Below are 20,879 nucleotides of genomic sequence, written 5' to 3'. Positions count from 1 at the left end.
GCAGAGATATCAGACCTAAAGAAGCTCAGAAATCCAATGAAGTGTGGTAGAGTATTTAAAACCCATAAAACAGAGATCTTCTCAGGTCATTTAAACATGACAAAATTATCTCTAGACCTGATTCTTCTGCCTACTCTGACATGGATAGATCTTGTTGGGATTGCATTATTCCAAAAATTCCTTAAGTCAAACTTTAAGGATCCCTGTTACCCTCTACTGGAATTCAGAGAAAATCCAGAATGAGATATAGCAATTGGCACATATGAAGAAGTATGAAAACAAATAGTCACGCCTATGAAAGCAGGAGCATATTTCCATAGGGATAGAGGCCCTTTTAAGCAGAAATAATGATAGAAAGGATAAACAATCTGAAAGTAGATGCTGCTAAAGAGTCAAAGGATCAAGAGAATCATATAGCTGAAATGCAACAGTCTGCTGCTAGCACATATGAGTCGATATAGATCAATGCATACATTCATATGTCTGTGCACATATGATTGAGAATAATGAATATGTATGAGTATAGATATCAATATATAGATATAGTTAGAATGTATATCCAGAGGCATTGTTATCCTAGTTTTTCTTTTTTCTACAAAGAAATTATTACTCAAGTCATTGGATAAAGTCAAAGAGCAGAGTTTAAGTGTGCAGTGGAATATAGTAAAAAAAAAAATACTTATTAATTTCTTGATCTGTAAGAACTAAAAATAAATCCTAATTTAGGTCACAGTGATAGTCTGGAGTTTGGCAGGGCTAGTCAGCTTGGTTTATTAGGAGCCTTGAAAAGGGACTATTTTTTGTTTTGGTAATTTCTATAGAAATGTCACCTCTTTTCCCCATGAAACCCAATATATGCTAAAAATATGGAGAGCATTTCTTGAAATTAGCAGCATATGTTTATATTATAATATGAATAATCTACATAAAAACCAGTTAGATGTATACTTAGAAACACTGTTATCCATGGGTACTAGTGGGTCACTCATAATGTAACAATTAGAAATTTTTAGAGAAGAATTCCACAGCCTATCAAGGTTAAGTAATCATGATAACCAGTATGCCTGTGATCTATGACTTTGCTAATAAATGAAAATGAGAGGCATTCTCAACCTTATTATGGTATAAAGGTAGAAAATGAATGATTTTCATTTGAACATAACTCTGAAAAAAATAAAGTATTAGACTGGCTAAAGAAAATAATTATGATGGAATCCTTGACTCTGAACTCTTATGGAATGGGATGTGAGTTGGACACAGAAGAAAAAATTCATAAAGAAATTACCTCAAATGTATGTCTCAGAGAAGGTGACTGTAAGGTTATGACAAAGTGCTAAAAAAATGGTATTCTGGTTTGAAAACTTGGCAAAAAATTTTTTTAATTTAAATTATTGTAATTTAGATTTTTTTAATTTAAAAAAATTCAAGCACTAAAAATGAAATCAAAAGGAGCAAACTCAGGGGACAGTGATATAACTGGGGCAATTCCTCTATTCGATACAATGGAAAGCAATATGGAAAAATTAGCTTCATATTGAACAATTTTTTGCCATACTACAATAAACTCAAAATAGATACATAACCTAAATAGAAAAGGTCACATCGTTTTTTAAAAAGTAGAGAAGAATGAAAGGAGGAAAATTTTTAAATAAAGGTGATCATAAAAGAAAAAAATAGGAAATTTTGATTACATTAAATTAAAGAGCTTTTGTAGGAGTAAAGCCAATACAAATAAAATAGGAGAAACAGTTAACTGGGGGGAAAATCTGTGTAGCAAATATCTTTTTGATAAAGGTTTGATATTCTAGATAATTGGAAAATTAACTCAAATATATAAGATTATGATACAGTAATAAGCAATCTGGCTCAGCTCTCACCCAAATACTCCAGCAAACAATAAAGAACACCTGATGGGTCACCTGAGCAACAGGAGGAGGATTATACATTTTCTCTGATTGCTACAACCTTTTAAAATCTCTCCACAACAAGAATTTATCCTCCAAAATAGAGCAACTTCAGATGTCTCCGTGATCTAGGATACCCGGAAACCAAAAGAAGGGTTAAAAACCCCCCATGAAATAATGCTCACTGACCCCGAGTTTCCTGACCCCTCCCTACCTCTCATGCTATACCTGTAGTGAGGCTGCTCTAGCCGACCCAAGGACGTGATTTAAGCTTACAACAAAACCTATCCCACATCTTGTCCCCTCTCCCTCCTTCCAGAGCTGTGAGAACCCAGCTCCAAGCTGCAGAAGTCTGTCCAGGCCCGGAAGCACCAGCATACGAAGTTCTGAATTGTCAGTAGCCAGGCATATACCTCCTTAGCACTAATGTAGCAGTTCCCTGAACTGTTAGGACAGCCAGCTCCTACTAAAGCACCCAAAAACACTTGTACAGATTCAGTTACGAAGTACTCCTTAAAGAAATAAAGAATAAGGGGGCAGCTTGGTGGCTTAGTGGATTGAGAGTCAGGCCTAGAGATGGGAGGTCTAGCCACTTCCTAGCTGTGTGACCTTGGGCAAGTCACTTGACCCCCATTGCCTGGCCCTTACCATTCTTCTGCCTTGGAGCCAGTACACAGTATTGATTCCAAGATGGAAGGCAAGTGTTTAAAAAAAATGGATACATGACCTTAATATTAAAGATCATACTATTAAAAAAATCAGAAGAAAAACAGATGATCTACCTCACATCTAGAGGTAGATATATTCTTAACCAAACAAGAGAAAGGCAATAAGAAAAGATAAAATAGTTACCTTTGGTTACTTGAAACTGAAAAGCTTCTACACATACATTCATGCACTTGGGATAAGAAAGAAAATGTTTTACTAGGGAAAAATCTTTAATCAAATTTTTCTGATAAAGATTTGGTATCTAAGATATAGCAATAATTAGTAAATATATATGACTATTAGTCATTCCTCAATAAATAAGTGGTCAAAGTATGTGAAGAAACAATTCTCAAAAGAACTGCCACATTCATAACTACATGAAAGAATGTTCAAAATCACTATTAATAAAAAAAATGCACATCAACACAATCCTGAGGTTTCACTTCACACCCTACAAATTAGCACCAGAAAAAAAAAGACAAAAAATGGTAACAGATAATGCTGGAAGGGTTGTAGAAAAACAGGTACACTAATACACTACTGGCAGAGCTTTGAAACAGTGCAACCATTTTAGAAAGCAAAGTGAAATTATATAAATAAAGTGACTAACATGCCTATACCTTTTGAACCAGAGACTTGATTACTGAGTTTTACCCTAAGGAGGCCATCAATAAGGAAAGTTTTTATATACCAAAATATTTATAGCACCACCTTTTATGATAGCTAAAAATTAGAAACAAAGTAAATATCCATCAGTTGGGGAATGGCCAAATAAATTATGACACATAAATTTATACAGGCATATATGTATATGATGAATACTGAAAAAGCATGGAAAGATCTATGTAAACTGATGTAAAGCACAGTAAAAGAAAATGTACATATGCCAAAAAAAATTAAAAGTAAATGTAACAACATTATAAAGTTTAAGCAAGACTCAAGTAGAGAAAAATAAGGACACCTCCAGATCCACCCTTCATAGAAGTACAAAGTCAAAAGGCATTATAATTGCCATATTTTCAGACTTTTTCAACATATCAATCAGTTGTGTTGAATTTTTTTCCCTCTCTAAAATATACTTTCTGGTATATGTGATGGCTCTGAGGGGGAAAAGGAGGGATACTTGGGATAACTTTAATGATATAAGAAAGAGAAGATAGGGGACAGCTGGGCAGCTCAGTGGATTGAGAGCCAGGCCCAGAGATGGGAGGTCCTGGGTTCAAATCTAGCCTCAGACACTTCCCAGCTGTGTGACCCTGGGCAAGTCACTGAATCCCCATTGCCTAGCCCTTACTGCTCTTCTGTCTTGGAATCCAATACACAGGTAAAGGTTTAAAAAAAAAAAACAAACATAAAAGGTGACATTATAAACATGTTAAGAGGAGCAAAGAAGAAACTACCTTTCAGATTTATGGATAGGAAAAGAGTACAATGACCAAAGAAGATAAGAAAGAATCACAGAAGACAAAATGGACAGATTTAATTATAGAAAAAAGTTTTGTACAAACAAAACCAAAGCAACTAAAATTAAAAGAGAAACAGATAATTAAAGGGAAAAGATTTTGTAGGACATTTTTCTAAAGCATTTATATCTGAAATATATAAGGAGCTGATTGAAATTTTAAGAATAGCCATTCCTCAAGACATATTGTCCAATACAAAGTTTTCAAAGGAATACATCTAAGCTATTAATACCCAAATGAAAAAATGCTGCAAAATGCTAAAAATTGGTGAATGTAACAGCATATAATAACATAACTCTGTGATTGTACCTGACATCTATCATATAAGAAAAAATAAATACATAAAAGTTAGTTTTTATATAGTGCTTCAAAGTTTGCAAAGTGCTTCATAAACATTTCATTTTATCCCCACAACTTGGGAATTGGATCCAATTATTGTCCCCATTTTACAGATGAGGAACTTGAAGCAAACAGTAGCTAAATGACTTGCTCAGGGTTACACAGCTAGTAATTAATTTGAGGCTAGATTTGAATTCCTGACACCAGACACAACACCATATCCACTCTGCCACAAAAAAATAAATAAATAACAAGTACTGGGGGGGAGGAAGGGCAGTAGGAAAACAACATTATAAAGAAAAACAACTTTAAAAGACTTGAGAACTCTTATCAATGCAATGACCAACTATTGATTCAAGACTAATGATGAAACATGCTACTAATCTTCTGACAGAGGTGATGGAATCAAGATGCAGAATAAGACACATTTTCAGACACAGAGTGGGAATTTGTTTTGCTCGATTATGCATACTAGTTAAAAGGCTTTCTTTTCCTCCAAAGCAGGGGATTTGTTTGAGATAAAAGAGGAAGAAGATGGAGTAGCAAAAAACAAAGAGTATAAAAATATTTCAAGGTATATTTTTTTAAAGGAAGAAAAGAATAGGAAGACCAGGAAGAAGTATAGATAAGCAAGACAACTTTGACAACATCATGCTGAACTTATATATATAAATAAAAAGAAAGTTGTACATAAGAGATCTACAACTTTATATACAATCCTTATAACTCTATTTTTATATATGGAAATGCAAATATTTAAATTACAAATCAAAATTAAAAAGGATTTCCATATCTTTCCATCTATGCTGCAGCTGAACTTTTTTATGTGCTATCTCCCCCAATTAAAGTATATATTCCTTGAGAACAGAGGCTATCTTTGTCTTTTCTATCTGGAAATCTAGTACTTAGCATCATTTTGCAAATAGTAAGCATATGATAAACTGTTCTCTCTCTTTTTTTTTTACTTTCATTCATTCATCTGTCCCCAGCTTCTTGAAGACAGAGATGAAGTTAGATCCTATAAAGAGCTATATTTCTGTCTTTTCAATCAAACAAAGTCTCTTATCCTAATTACAACATTCATTCTCTAAAGTAATACTTTTTAGTTCACTGAAACTTTGAGTAAACTTCCCATTTCCATGTAAGAAACTGATGACCATCAACTGATGGCTTTGTGAATGAAAAATAAAGAGGACTGAGTCAAGTACTAATCAGTATTTATATAGCACTTTATGGTCCTGGTAATTTCCATGTGACCTATATAGCTAACAAATAACCCTTCTCATTGACAGAGAAATAAAGCTATTAAAGTTTGGGTGATTTGTCCCTATGCCAGAGACAGGCCTTAACTCCAGGCATGCAATGAGCCCTCAAGTAGCTTTCTTATACAAGTTTTTGATCACTATTATCTTCTTTGTACTATAACTCCAAAATCATAATACGAATAGCTGATATTTATGCAGCTTTTTAAATTTTGCAAAATGACTTGGCATATTATCTCATTTGATCTTCACAACCTTGGGAGGTAAGAGTTATTATTATCCTCACTTTACTTTGAGGATGGGAATTGGCTTTTCTCAGATATACTTGTGACTTGGAAACATATAAAATCAGAGAGCTAGTTTTGGAAGAGGGTCATCAGCTCAGATCATTTAGTCCAACTCCCTCACTTGAAAGATGAGGAAACTGAGGCTTAGAAAGATGAAGTGAGTTGCCCCTAGTTACCCAGCTAGGCAGCTGGGGATAAAATGTGAATTAAGTGCCAGGCCTAGAATTGGAAAGGCCTACGTTCAAATCCAGCCTCAGACACTTACTAGATCTATGACATGAGGGGCCAGTTGCTTAATCTCAATTTGCCTCAGTTTCCAAATATATAAAATGAGAATAATAATAGCACCTACCTCCCAGGGTTGTTGTGAAAATCAACTAAGATAGTAACCATAAAATGTATAACACAGTGCCTATAACATGGTAAGTATTATATAAATGTTAGTTATTATTATCATCTGAAGCAGAATTCAAACCCAGGTCTCCCCTATCTTCACTATACCACATTTCAGAGAAGAGAACAAGTCATGTGTTCTTAAAGAAGAGTCTCAATCCGGAACCTGGCCTGGGGCAGTGATAGGCTACTTCCCACCTGTCACTAATCTTCTGTACTTCTTTCTACTGTAAGGAAAACTCAGGTCACAAGAGTCTTGAAGTTCATTATATATCACCTATCTCTTCTCTGTGTCGGTTGACTTTAGATAAGTACACCTTGCCATGAACAGAACACATGGGTTTTTTGTTTGTTTTTGTTTTTTTGGTCATAAAAAATACTTTATGATCAATTTAAATTACCTTAATAAGCAGTATACCAAGACATGAATATAAATTCTAAGTTCAGATAGCAATTATCTACTCAACATCAGAAAGTATCATACAGTGGAAAAAACACAAATTCTAGACTCAAAGGGCATGCCTTCAAATCCCTTTTCTGATGATTAATAACTGAATTCCCTGACCCTCAGTTTCCTTATCTGTTAACTAAGGGACTGGACGAGATGATTCCTGAGGTCCCTTCTAGTTCTAGTCCTATGCAGCTTCCAGCAAATTAGCAGTATGTCTAAAAAAAAGTCAGTCTCAAAATCTCAAGGGGAGTGCTGACCCTGCAAAAGTAAAAATCAAATGGAGAAAAAAAGACCTGAGTAGTTACAAAATAATTCTCAAGCTAAAAAAAACAAACAACTAAGGAAAGAACTAGTAACTGTTATCTGGCCTGTTTGATATTGAAAATACTGATGACAACCTTGAAAAAAATTAGAGAAAAGTCAACTAAGTAGAAGGGAAATCCTGATAACTGACCATTAAAAGGACAAGATGCATAGTGATTTGACTCCCCATGAACTTGGATGGTTTTTTTTTTTTAAATAGCAATCCATCTCAGGCTGACATACTCAGACTCTGGACATCATATTTTAATGAAACTGACCTATTTCTTGCAACTACTTGAGCTATAAATTGCATTTCCCACTGCTGTGCCCTTGCACAGGCATCCCCCATAACCAGAATACACATCTTTCCCATCTCAACTTGTTAGAATCCTTTTCTTTCTCAAAGCTCAACTCAAAAGAGTTCCTAAGGAAATCTTTCCCCAAATTGTTCCTGCTCAAATTATTATGAATTTGCATGTACGCATACATACACGTAGTAATAGCCTCTCAGTAGAATATAAACTTCTTATAGGAAGGAACTGTATTTCATTTTGTCTTTGTACCACAAAATCCAACACATAATGCGTATTTACTGAATGCTTATTGAATTAAATTGAAATTCTACCTCTCAGAATCCTTTTTCACGGCTAACAACCCTTCTCATTGGTATATAAAATAACCTGACCCAATGATCCCCAAAATGGAGCATAAAAAGTCTACAACTTAACAGCAGATCATCCCACTGCTTTATAACCAAATAAGTCCAATACTAAGTTCTCCCTTTCCAATTTCTACAATGAGCTTTGGTCTTTACTGTCATCCCTACCTTCCTTTTTATATTATCTTCTTAGATAATCAATAAAAGAAATCAAATTACACTATATTTTTTGCCCCAATATCAGGTCCATATAGCAGATATGGACAAATCTATTGCCTGATACCATTTAAAGAGAGCTAAGGCAGGGCAACTGGGTGGCTCAGGGGACTGAGAGTCAGGCCCAGAGATGGGAAGTCCTGGGTTCAAATCTGGCCTCAGACACTTCTTAGCTATGTGACCCTGGAAAAGTTACTTAACCCCCATTGCCTAAACCTTACCACTCTTCTGCCTTAGAAACAATATAAGACAGAAGTGTTAAAAAAAAAAAGAGAGCTGAGAAAACCTGTAGAAAATTTTCTCATGTTATCATATCCTCAGGCAAAGAACTGCCAGGGTTATGTAGGTTTTCATATGGAAGATAAGAGTTGCTTCTCCACTTTGAGGATATGAAGATGAGGACAGAAGCAAAAGAGAAAAGATCATTCATGTTAGTTTATATCTGTGTGCGTGCATGCACTCATGAATACAAATGTGGATAAAGCATAGTTATTAATGAAAGATAAATAGGAGTTAATAAGAACTATGAAAAACAGTTCACATATGAAATGTGAACAATTGTGAATACAAGAGAACAAACCCCCAACTACAACCACTACACCTTCTCCTTTACAAAAAGTATATCTAAAGCTCAGCAGACTAAGCAAATAAGGTAATCATTCTCCATCCATTCATTTTCCCAAATCTTTGCCAATCAACTTTCCTAGGGATTAAGAATTGTGAAATCAGTAGCATCAATACACGTTTTGCCACTTGTCTTACCTCTTGCTGTTTTTCCTCATTGGGGTAAGTATCTACAAAAACTCCCAGTCCTACAAAGTTGTCCTTGCTCCCAAAGACAGGCCCTAAAAGAATGAAAAGACAAGAGATCAATCAAAATATGGTTATGAATGCTTTAAAGAATACCTCTCACTCTGGAGTGGGAAAAGGGAGCTGAAGTAAGCCTCATGCTTTACTTGGAGAGAAAAGCCAAGGAGCAAAAGAGAATGGGATCCTAACCTCATTTAATCCTACAGAAGTTCCCTAAGATATAACCCTTGTTGCTAAAGATCCCTAACTTCACAGACTTCTGCTTCAGAAACACTCAGGGAAGACTATTCCCCAAAGAAAGGAAGGTAAATTCCCAGTTCTAAATTGTGACAAAGTTTTTTTATTCTTAGAGGTTGAACCAAGTTAAGCCTATCCTCTTCTTGAAGAAGGGTCACATAAGCAACAATAGTTTAGATGGTTTAGATAACAATAGGCTAGTTTTTCCAATCTCCACAACCTCTCGGAATTCTCTAAGATAAAAATTATGCACAAAAGAATTATCAACTTCAGCTGTTTCCATGGACTAAAATGCCCAGAATCTAAAATGGGAAAAAAAATTCCCTCAAATCCAAGAACTGTCACTCAATCAGCACTCCTCCACTGCCTCTTGCTGGTAATGAGGCTGTACTAGCAGACCCAAGGACATGAAAGAGTCTTACATTAAAACCCATGCCTGCACCTTGTTTCACCCCCATCCTCTATCCCGGCTCCCTCTTTTTCCAGTGCTGTAGAGAACCTGGTTCTAGGCAACAGAAGTGGGCTCAAACCCTGGCAGTCATCTTGGCCACAACCCTTGAGGAAAAAAAACCTACTGGGGGCTGAAACTCAAAAGCATCAGTGCTACAAAACACTGAACTGTCAGTGCTGGTTTCAAAGGCTCTAAATTGATAGTACCAGTCAAAAAACTAAGGAATAGAAAGAGTAGGACACATCACTGGGATAGGACATGGTGTGTGTGAAGAACTATGCAGCACTCCACTAAGCCTGAGGAAAAGAGCACAACATCCAGTAAAAGTCAGTTCTGACCACCCAAAGATGAGTCAGGGCAGAAACCTAAGCAGATGAACCATGAATTGTTCCATGTTGGAGAAAGCTGAGATAATTTTAGGAAAACGCAATCAAAGGGGAGGAAATCAGAAAAAGAGTAATTAGGAAAATAAGTGGGGGTGGGATGGGTTTTGAGATTGCCAAAGATTTCAGGAAGAAGAAATCTCAAAGACCTTGCATATAAACAGAGAAATCCAGGGAAAACAGTACTAATAGAAGAATATCTAGTAAACAGGTCCAGGCATCTCTGAATAAATACTACAAAATGAAGGAAAATGATCCATCTTCTTAGAAACAGTAGGAACAATGGCTCTAGATCCACAAGAGGAAATCACTAATTTCCTTTCTGACTTAGTTTTGTTAAGATTATTCAGGGGTTAAAAAATTTTTTTTTAAAAAGCTAAGGGCAGCTGGGTAGCACAGTAGATTGAGAGCCAGGCCCAGAGATTGGAGGTCCAGGGTTCAAATCTGGCCTCAGACACTTTGCTAGCTATGAAAGTCACTTGACCCCCATTGCCTAGCCCTTACCACTCTTCTGCCTTGGAACCAATAATTAGTATTGATTTTAAGACAAAAGGTAAGGGTTTAAAAAAAAATAAAGCTTCTTCAGTATATGCGACTATTAGGATTGGGCTCTTCCCTCACCTTTCACCAAGCTATAACGTGAAAATCTGTACTTTCAGCAGTCAACATGCCGAGTGGCAGCAAAAATAAAACCTAGAAACTATTAATGAATAAGAAGTCTGGGGCAGCTAGGAAAGCTCAGTGGATAGAGAACCAGGCCTAGAGACAGGAGGTCCTGGGTTCATATCTGACCTCATACACTTGCTAGCTATGTGACCCTGGACAAATCATTTAACCCCCCAATGCCTAGCCCTTATCACTCTTCTATCTTAGAACCAATATATAGTATTGATTCTAAGATAGAAAGTAAGGGTTTATTTAAAAAAAAAAAAGGGAATTTGGAGATTAAGCCAAACTCATTTGTTTAGAAAGGATTTCAGACCCATTCTAAAGGTGAATAAACACAGATGCCAAAGTAACTCATATCCTGCAAAGAAGCTACCTTCTAAGCCTTCTGCAAAGATACAAATCTTTCCATACCCCATACAAAGAGACTCTAGACTAAGATACTGATACCTGGCTGCATCCGATCCTTTGTATACCAGATTGCAAAGCCATCCCCATTCAGATTTTTCTTTCCTTGTCCATGGATTTTGAAATGGACTTGTAGTTCCCAGTCTCTCAAATAGCAAGGCTGCAAAAGGAAAAGGATAAGAGTCAGGCTTTCAGTTCTCCAATAGCAAGCTACAGGTAGGGAAAATTAACAAGAAGTGAACACAATGACAACTAAACTCCCGAGAAACTAGGACCTGAGATCTAAGACTTGCTAAATTTGTTACAAGTGAAATCCTGTTACCTGTATATATATATAGCATTAATATGAGAAATCTGACTAGAGGCAAGTTCTCTCAGTCTCTATAACAGATATGCCTTGCTCCTTTCACTCTAGGTATAAAGTAGTCCTAGAAAAAGTACAATACTTGTCATCCACCTAAAGTGTCACCCACTAGACTATCTCCTGAATGGAAGCAGGAACTCAGAGCTAGGAGGCAGAAAAGCCATGCAACACCAATTTGCCATTCCGATGGTATGGTGCTGTAAAAGCAGCAACAGATTTGGCAAAAGGAACTACATTCAAATCCTACTCTGCTTCCTCATTAGTTATGGGACCTTCAACAAGCCACCTAACTCCACTGAGCTTCAGTTCCCCCCTCTCTAAAATAAGGGAGTTGAAGTAAGATCCCCTCCACTTATGGAAGGTCCCTTCTAACTTATGATCCTATAAAGCTATGACCCAGGAAAACATTTCAGGATATATTGCCTGGCCTGGTCATATTCATTCCACACATGCAAGACCTGCTGAATCAAGGCTGAATCAATAAAGTGAATTAAGATTACCATAAATTATTGATCCATTTGGCCTAAGCCAACCCAAATTTGCTCAGTCATCTAGCAAAAAGTCAAGAATTAGGACTCAATCCTAAATCCCCTGACTCCTCTACTTCAGTATTCTTTCTTCTGCATCATGCCATGCACTCCTAGACAAGTCATCCAACCTTGTGGGGCTTTAACTGTCTCATCTGTCAAAGGGAAATCCAACCTTCAGTATCCTCAACCTCAACTATCAAAGGAAAAACAGATAGCTCTTTGGAAGAGTTGTTGTTCGAAGAGTTGTTTTCAAAGAGGGCTATGATATCACAGGGTGATGTCTTAACTCATACATAAGTTGGATTTAAGTGAAGTAGAGCTGTACAAAATCATTGGCTTCACTCTCTCTTCTAGTCATCAAAGTCCAGTGACAAGACAAAAGTCAGGACGATATTGTAAATGATCTTGTCATGTTCAATGTCTGATCAAGCTCTAAGCACTCCACAGAGCCTGCTTCAGCCACATCATGGCTGTTAGAACAACAAATTGTTCTCATCTACCCATTCCACTGCGGGTAATCTTCACATGCTTAGGGTAGACATCCCCTTGCCTCACTCCAGGTTACCCTCAACTTGGTTTAGATCCAACCTGATTTAGCTGTCTTCCCAGACAGTTTTACAAGGATGTGACCACTTCCCATGCTTCAGCTTCTTGGAGTCACAGATGACAGCCAGGTGACAGTTAAGACACTAAAAATGAATGAGCTGAAGAATGAACATGGCTCAGTAAGCCCTCACACCAGAAGTGCTAGTTCTCCCTGAACTGGAGTCAGGAAGATTCATCTTCCTGAGTTTAAATCTGGCCTCAGACACTAGCTGTATGACCTTGGGCAAGTCTCTTACTTTTTTTTCCTCATCTGTAAAATGTTTCCTCATCTGTAAAATGAGCTGAAGAAGGAAATGGCAAAAAACCTCAGTATTTTTTATGGAAGAGTATGCATTATGGCACATTAGAGAGAATGCTAGGTTTGGAGAGGGCAGTTTCAAATCCAAGGTTTATATGACTACAGGTCAAGTCATTTAATCTCTCTCAGTCTATTTCTTCACCTAGAAAATGAAGGTGCTTTAGACAACATGACTTCTTAGGTCTATTCTAGCTCTATACCTACATAATCCTTTGAATAATTTTTTTTTTATCTCAAAGTAACTCCATTAATCTCTCTTTGTTCAAAAACTCTGAAGAACTCACATCTTCCTCTGTTGATCTTTATTTGGGAAAGCTAAAGGTTTACTTATTAAAAAAGAACCAAAAAAAGCTAAGTCAAGGAACACCTTGTCTCATGAAGTGATTTCAGGACTTACCAGATGGTATAAACAACTCTAACCAGATCTTGGTCCATTGCCAAGAGAAGTAAATTAAAGTTCCTAAAATTAAATATAGACATCATAAGGCATCTCTGCCTATTACATATTCCCTCTCTACTTCCTTCACCAAAGGAGCACCAGAAGAGAATATTATTGAACAACTTGTCTACACAAACAGAGCAAAGGAATTGAGTATTTTGGAGAAAAGAGATGTGACTATGAAGAAGGTATAACATATAAATAAGATATGATGTTTAAACAGGGACCCCTGAATCCTAACTGTACACCATAACACAAAAATATCTGCAAGCAGTAGAATAAAAGTATTTTCAATTGTAGGGTTCACTTAAAAGTAGGAATACAATCATTTTCTCTCAAAGTTCACAAAGGCTTATAGATTGTCTTGATACTCCAGGAAAAAATTCAAAGACAAGTTTGATTAGATGTATTAATTAGAAATCTTGTACTCTTGGACTCCATCTCCCAGAATTCTTTTTCATCTCCTAGCATCCCTTTCCCTTCTCCTCCACATAGTGTGTTCCCTTTGTATATAGTTTGGAGGCTAAGTGAGCTCTCTGTTTCTCTAGCCTTTATTTTCCTTTTTGCTTCAAGTTAATCTTAATAAATCTTATTAAAGATAATACTTGGAGTATTGGATATTAATTTTAAAATCTACACCAAGTATCCAGGTTATGAATGGAAATGGAACTTTAGAGGGAAACAGCAAAGGCAGACCAATCAAGTTCATCCCAGAAGATTTGAAAAAACAGGTTGCTCTCTGATTCTTATAATATACTAGGTCAATTTTTTTTTAATTTATATTTTTATTTTAATAACAAATTTTTACATAAGTTTTCCAAAGTTATATGATCCAAGTTGTCTTCCTCCCTTTTCTCCCTCCTCCTGGAGTTGACAAGCAATTCAAACTGGATTATACATGTATTATCATGTAAAACATATTTCTGTATTATTCATTTTTGTAAGTGAATAAACTTATAAAACCAAAACCCCAAATGTCTACTGAATATAGAATTCAATTCAAAACTACCATTTGATGAAATACTATGGTGCTATAAAGCATGATGAACAGGGTGATTTCTGAAAGAGCTAGATAGACCTACATGAACTAATGTAGAATGAAATAAGCAGAACCAGAAGAACATTATACCCAGTAAGTGAAATATTGTGAGACAATCAAATGTGATAGACTTTGCTACTAAAATCAATACAATGACCCAGGACAATTCTGAGAGACTTATGAAAAAGAATGTTACCCACTTCCAGAGAAAGAACAATTATAGTAAAAATGAAGATGAAAACATATGATTTATCACTTGTTTATTTGGGTATATGATTTGGCACTCTATCCACTGTGCCATTTTGCTGCCTTGTCTATTATGGTTTTTATTCTAACAATAAGCCCTGTGAAGCTAAAACAGGTATCATTAATCCAATCTGATAGAAAACTGAAGCATAGAGAAATAACTTCCCTAAGATCACATAGTAATTCAATGGCAAAATTAGAAGCAGAACCCAGGTCTCCTGTCTCCCAGACTTATCACATTGTCACTGGCTATACCTAAGAATAAGATAGGGAAAAAAAGTGGTTGAGAATTACCAAAATTTAAATTAATGGGACAGCTCTTAGATAAATGAACTCCCTCACCCCTCTGTCACTTTCCACAAGATTGGCCCAAATAGAAAAGGGACACATTGCAATTGCTCTACTTTGGGGAGACTTATTTCACAAGGTTCAGTATTTGTAACAGACATGAAAAAGGAAATTCTTAGCTTCACAGGAGTCCAAGAGAAAGTCTAAAAAATATTAAGAGTTATGCAGAGAAGCAAATTAGTCTTAAAGGATATGAAAGGATATTTGATACCAAAAGCTTCATTTTACACTGGTGTGATACAAATTGAAGCCATTTAGTACTTTAGCATTAAATAAGTAATAAATATGTCAAACCTGTTACTCTAACAGGTTTTACAAGATCAAAATAAAAAAGAGCTCAAGAAGGATTTAAATAATGTCACAAATGAAAAACCCATACTGGTCCAGTTGGGAAGAATGAAGGATGTTCAGAGTATTCTTCTAACCACATAAACAATGTCACACAATTGTTATTCTCCAGAAAAGGTTACTTGGAACTACTGTCAGAAATAAAACACTGGGCTGAATGGACTATAGGGCTGAGCCAGTGTATGACATTCGAAACTTTTCACATAGTGTATTTAATCACCAACAGTAGAAAAAAAGATTCTTACCACCCGGTTCCACAGGGCGCCCTGTTTGCTCTGCATATCTGGGGTAAGACGGATATACTGGGTCATGACCATGGCATTCCCCATCAGGGTCCACAATGAAGAACTGCTAGTACCCACACCTATTGGGAGGAAAGTAGAATTCTCATAAACCAACAACACTTTCTTTCTATTATATCAATTCCTTGCCTCCTCCTGTCTTATTTTTTCACTAACTTACCTCTGCATCAAATTCAAATCCCTCCTCAGACAATAGCTGTATGACCCTGGGCAAGTCACTGAAGCTCTCTCAACCTCATGTGAAAAAATGGAGATATCACCTACCTTTCAGTGCTATGAAGATCAAATGAAATAACATATGTCAAGAGCTTGGCTAACCTTAATGCACTATATAAATGCTAGCTTTGTCAATATAGTTATACTGAGAAGCAATAGTAAAGGCAGACAACAAAGGCTTCATTCATCCTAAAACTAGATTTTACATATATATATGAAAATGATTACTCCCTTTTATACACTCTACATTCCAGTCAATCTAGACTATTTGCTGTTCCCCAAACTTAGCCTTCCAGCTTCCTGACCAAGGCCTTTTAGAATCCTTATATTTCCTTTAAATTTGTTAATCTCTCTAGAGATTGGTGCTCTCTCTTCACATTATGTTTTATGTGTCTAAATATTGTATCCATTGTGTAGAATGTAGCCTCCATGAGGGAACTGCTTTTCATTTTTACCTGTTTAAAAACTGGTATCACAGTAGTTATCAACCTTTTTACCCTCTTAATGATTTGGCACCCCAAAGAGCTTTTGTTTAGGTGAGTTATAAATTACAACTTGGTATCATTATGAAAATAGTTTTGACCATATACATTCCCTGAAAAGGTCCAAGGGCCCTCCAGGGGTCCAAGGGTCACACACTTTGGGATCCAATGACACTAGTGGGATAGGATTAGACCTGTGATTTAATTGGTTTTTGGAAACTTCTAGTAGAGAAATACCCACCACCTCCAAAAGTAGACAATTATGCTGCAAATATGGTTTAGAGTTGTTTGAATTACACTAAGAGGTTAAAAATTTTCCCTAGGTTCACATAGTATCAAGTTAAGAATTTAATCTTGCTCTTTGTGACTACAAGACATCTCTCTCAGCACTGTCATATTAACTTTCATGCCTACCACAAGCTATGTGCTTAATAAATTGCTTGAAAAATAGGATGAATTGCACAATTTCAGACTTGAATCTCTGAAGCCATCTAGTCCAAGCCTCACATAAAAAAAAAAGAAAGAAATTCCACTACCAAACACCCAACAAGTAGAAATCCAGGCTTTGCTTGAACACCTTCTACCAGAGTTTATTTGCCTATAATTTATCCCCAATTCCCAAATTATAAACTCTCTAAAACTAGAGACTCTTGGGGATTTTTGTATCTCTGTGTCCCTTATACTCAGTATGTAAACAAATGTTTGTTACATAAATGAAACTCTCCCTTTCCTAATAATCATGGACTTTTCACTTGTTAGGTGGTGATAATAGAATTATAGACATAGAGCTGAAAAGGATTTCAGAAGCTATCAAGTCCAATCCACTCATTTCATAGATAAGAAAATTGTGAGCCAAGGAGGTTATAACTTGCTCAAGCTCTTTCTACTCCACTTTGTTTCCTGACTGGTTATGCTTAGTGATAAGTTTCTTTTGTCAGCCATCCACATATTCTCATCTGGCCTCCCTTGTCACCAAGAGCATTCTTTTATAAATACTGGAATCATACAGAATCACAGGTTTGGAGTTGTAGGAAGCTTAGAAGACAATCAGGGATTCTTAACCTGGATTTCAAGGTCTGTGATTTAGATGGCAAAATTATACAAACACATATACATAGATACACACACATACATACATACATGTACACATACACATACATATATGTATATAGACATACACATACATATATTTTTTTCACTAACCTCTAAATAAAATATAGCATCATTTCCTTCACTTATGAATTTTTAAAAAATTATTCTGAGAAGTGGTCCATAGGCTGCACCAGACATGGTCCTGGGTCCAAGACACCAAAAAAAAGATTAAGAAGCCCTGATCTAAACCAATCCTTTCACTTTAAGAGGTAAAATGAAGTAGTAGTATGGTAGTATTGGTAGTAAGTAAAAGTCAAAAATATGAACCCAGGTCCTCTTACTTTAAATACAATACTCTTCTCATTGTTTAGCTGGCTGTGTTGGAGAACTAAATAGTCTATACTCACTGAATAAGTCAAAGAAAAAAGTTAAAATCAACAAAACGTGTCTCCCATGGAGAAGACATTTTGCTAGCTACTAGGTGTACAAAGATGAAATGGGTAGCTTTGACTCATGAAGTATTTATAATCTTAAGAGTGAGAAAGATAAAGGACCACAGATGAGGAGCTAAAAGAAAATTTTAGGGTCACCTAGGCCAATCCCTCAATTAAGTCTATGTAATTTCAAAAGATCATATAGACAGATTCAGGATCCAATATTTCTAACTCTTGATCACTCTTTTCACTATAATCACATTATCTCCCTTCACATAAATAAAACCAAAGATAGTAGAAAAGAAGTGAGGCAATGTTCTGGGAAAGTAGGGGGAGGGAGAGTAATGAGGGGCATGTTCAGTTTATTTTTTGATCAAGTTTTTTTTCCCTTGCTCCCCACCTCATCACCCCTTTAAATGAAGGAAATAAAATAAAAACAAAACCTTTGTTAAATATGAAGCCAGGAAAATTCCCACATTGTTCATGTCTAAATGCATGTTTCATGCTATACCTTGAATCCATCACTGCTGTGAGAAAGTAACATGGGTTTAGAATCCTGGTTGGTTACTGTATTAATCAAAGATGTTAAATCTTCCCATTTATTTGGTTTAATAATACTATTGTTATTGTGTAAATTGTTCTCCTGGTTCTTCTTACTTTATTTTGTATCCTTTCATAGAAGTCTCCAGGTTTCACTGAATTAATTACTTTTCATCATTTCTTCTTATTTATTTTTTCTTAATAACCCTTGCTCTCTTAGAATCCATACTAAGCAGAAGAGTGGTAAAGGTTAGGCAATTGGGGTAAAGTGACTTGCCTAGGGTCACAAAACTAGGAAGTATCTGAGACCAGATATGAATCCAGGTCCACAGGACCCCAGAATTAGCTCTCTATCCACCTAGATGCCCCCTCCTTTTCCACAACCTTCACAAATTGAAATTTGTTCAACCATTCCCTAGTTGATGGGCACTACCTTAGTTTCCAGTTCTTTGCTACTATAAGAGGAGTTGGTATAAATTTTATGTACATATGGGTCCATTTTTTTTTCTTTTTTGAGATCTCTCTGGAGTATAAGCCTAATAAAGGAATCACTGAGTCAGAGGATAGGCTTAATTTATTGACATTTTGTTCAGAGTTCCAAAATGCTTTTCAGGAATAGCTTCTCCAATTCACAGCTTCAAAAACAGTGAACTAATGTACCTGTTTTCCCATAGCCCCTCCAATATTAGTTATTTCCCCTTTTTTGTCGATTTGATGGCTAGGAAGTAGAACCAGAGTTATTTGCGTTTGCATTTGGAGCTTTTTTTTGACAGCTTCCGTGAATTGCCTATTCAGCTTCTATGAATGGGAAAGTTTCTAACTAGCTTATTTGTCATTAAAAACTGAATCGAGCATTTGGGCTCATAGATCTGGTGCTAAAATGGACCCCAGAGGTCATCTTAATACATGCCCCTCCTTTTCTAAAAGAAGAAAAATGAGGCCCCAAGGGGTTCGATGCCTTGGCCAAGGTCACGCAGGGTAAGTAGCAGAGCTGGGATTTGAATCAAAGTCTCTTGACTCCATATCCAGGGATGCCATGTCACAAATAAGCTCCAAGGCATCTCTCTTTATTTGTCTCCGCAGCTGGCTCGAAACCCGGTAGAGACCAGGGGTCTGGCCCAGGGGTGAGCACTCCAAAAACCTGCACCAAGTTGAACTGACCGGGCCACCTCTGCTTCCTTGCCGGGCTCGGGCACAATATGGTCCTCCTGACCAGAACTGGGGGGTTGGGGGTTAGGGGTGGGATGAGGAGAGCCGCCCGCCCCTTGCATCGAGCTCCCTTGACCTCCGTTCAGTGACCTCTCCCGCGGGCCCGCCCTGCGTCCACACCGCCGCCCGCGCCTCCCCCAGCGCGGCCCCGGCCCCCTCACCCTGGTACGGCTTGGACAGCGAGTGCTCCCGCTTCAGGTACTCATCGGTTTGGTCCGCCCCGGCCGGTCTCAGCCCAGGCCCAGATCCCAGCAAGAGAAGCAGGAGCAAAGTGCCGAAACCCGCCCGGACAGGCCGAGTCCCCGGCCCCTGCCATAGCCACCGCCGGCCGGAGAATCTGGGAACCAGCGCCATCTTCCTCGTCGCCACCGCCTAGCCCAACACCCGCCCTCTCTCCCGGCCCATTGGCCCAAAGGGTCATCCGCCCCGCACTTTATTGGTTGTCAATGTGTCCCCGCCAGCACAGGTGAGCATCTCTCTGATTGGGTACCTTGGGCATCAGTTGCCCTGCCAACCCGAGGAAGGGAGTATGGTAGTACAAACAGATGGGCTAAATTTGCATTTTCGTGGAACTCGCAAAGTATGCTGGGGAATGAAGTCTTTTATTTGAAGTCTGTAGTAATTCATTACAGTTAGAGACAGAAGGGTATATTTTCTACCCCATCAAATCTCAAGGGTCCCTGTGAAGGGCTATCTAAGTATGCTTCAAAACTGCTTTTGCCTCTTTTGGGAAGGATGAGAGGAAACTGAAGTGAAAAGGATCTTTTTCATTGCCCCCACATATAACCTAGAATTTAAAAATTAGAACAAGAAATTGACTTTTTGTTGTTCAGTTGTTTTTTAAACAGTGTCTGACTCTCTGGCTCTTAGTGACCCCATTTGGGGTTTTCTTGGCAAAGATATTGGACTGGTTTGTCATTTCTTTCTTCAGCTCATTTTATAGATGAGGAAACTGAGGCAAACAAGGTTGAAGTGACTTGTCCTAGGGCACACAGAGAGTAAGTGACTAATGTCACATTTGAATTCAGGAAGATGAATCTTCCTGACTCCAAATGAGACACTATCCATGCCACATGGCTGCCAAGAAACTAGCAATTTTTTGTTGCTGAAATAAAACATATTTAAGGACTTTTACACTACTCATTCCCTAAAAAGTATGTGCCTGTGAGTGTGAGCCTATGATTACATCCTTGTAGTAAAACTCCCAATAAGAAAATTCCCTCCACTTTAAACCAAGCCAATTTGATGTCAAATCCTGACAAAATTGTAGTCTCTATTATTAAAAATAAAATTATTGAACATCTATAAAAGAAAGCAATATTTACAAAGAGCCAGAATGATTTCACCCAAAACAAGCTAAACTACTTTTCTTCCCCTAGTTCAGACCTTCACTGTCTTGCTTCAACTATCCCAAAAGCCTACAGGACTGTTTTACTAACTGTACATG

General features: G+C 37.1%; 1 protein-coding gene across 2 annotated transcripts in view; it reads right to left on the bottom strand.

Annotated features, from left to right (window-relative positions):
* The window catches only part of LMAN2L (lectin, mannose binding 2 like), a 29,077-nt gene extending 9,119 nt beyond the window's left edge, over positions 1-19,958 (bottom strand). The window contains exons 1-4 of one of the 2 annotated variants that reach the window (XM_007475894.3): positions 19,594-19,958; positions 15,403-15,521; positions 10,982-11,099; positions 8,747-8,829 (exon numbers count right to left, since the gene is read on the bottom strand). In XM_007475894.3, coding sequence (XP_007475956.1) covers positions 8,747-8,829; positions 10,982-11,099; positions 15,403-15,521; positions 19,594-19,786 — 513 coding nt within the window. In that variant the 5' untranslated portion in view covers positions 19,787-19,958. The remainder of the gene's footprint in view (positions 1-8,746; positions 8,830-10,981; positions 11,100-15,402; positions 15,522-19,593) is intronic. The other variant, XM_007475893.3, reaches the window with a different exon arrangement.
* Positions 19,959-20,879: the final 921 nt, after the last annotated feature.

The sequence above is a fragment of the Monodelphis domestica genome, chromosome 1 (genome assembly GCF_027887165.1).
Source record: "Monodelphis domestica isolate mMonDom1 chromosome 1, mMonDom1.pri, whole genome shotgun sequence".
Classification (NCBI taxonomy): Eukaryota; Metazoa; Chordata; class Mammalia; order Didelphimorphia; family Didelphidae; genus Monodelphis; species Monodelphis domestica.
The sequence above is the reverse complement of the archived record's forward strand: the minus strand, read 5'-3'. Positions and strand labels throughout refer to the sequence as shown.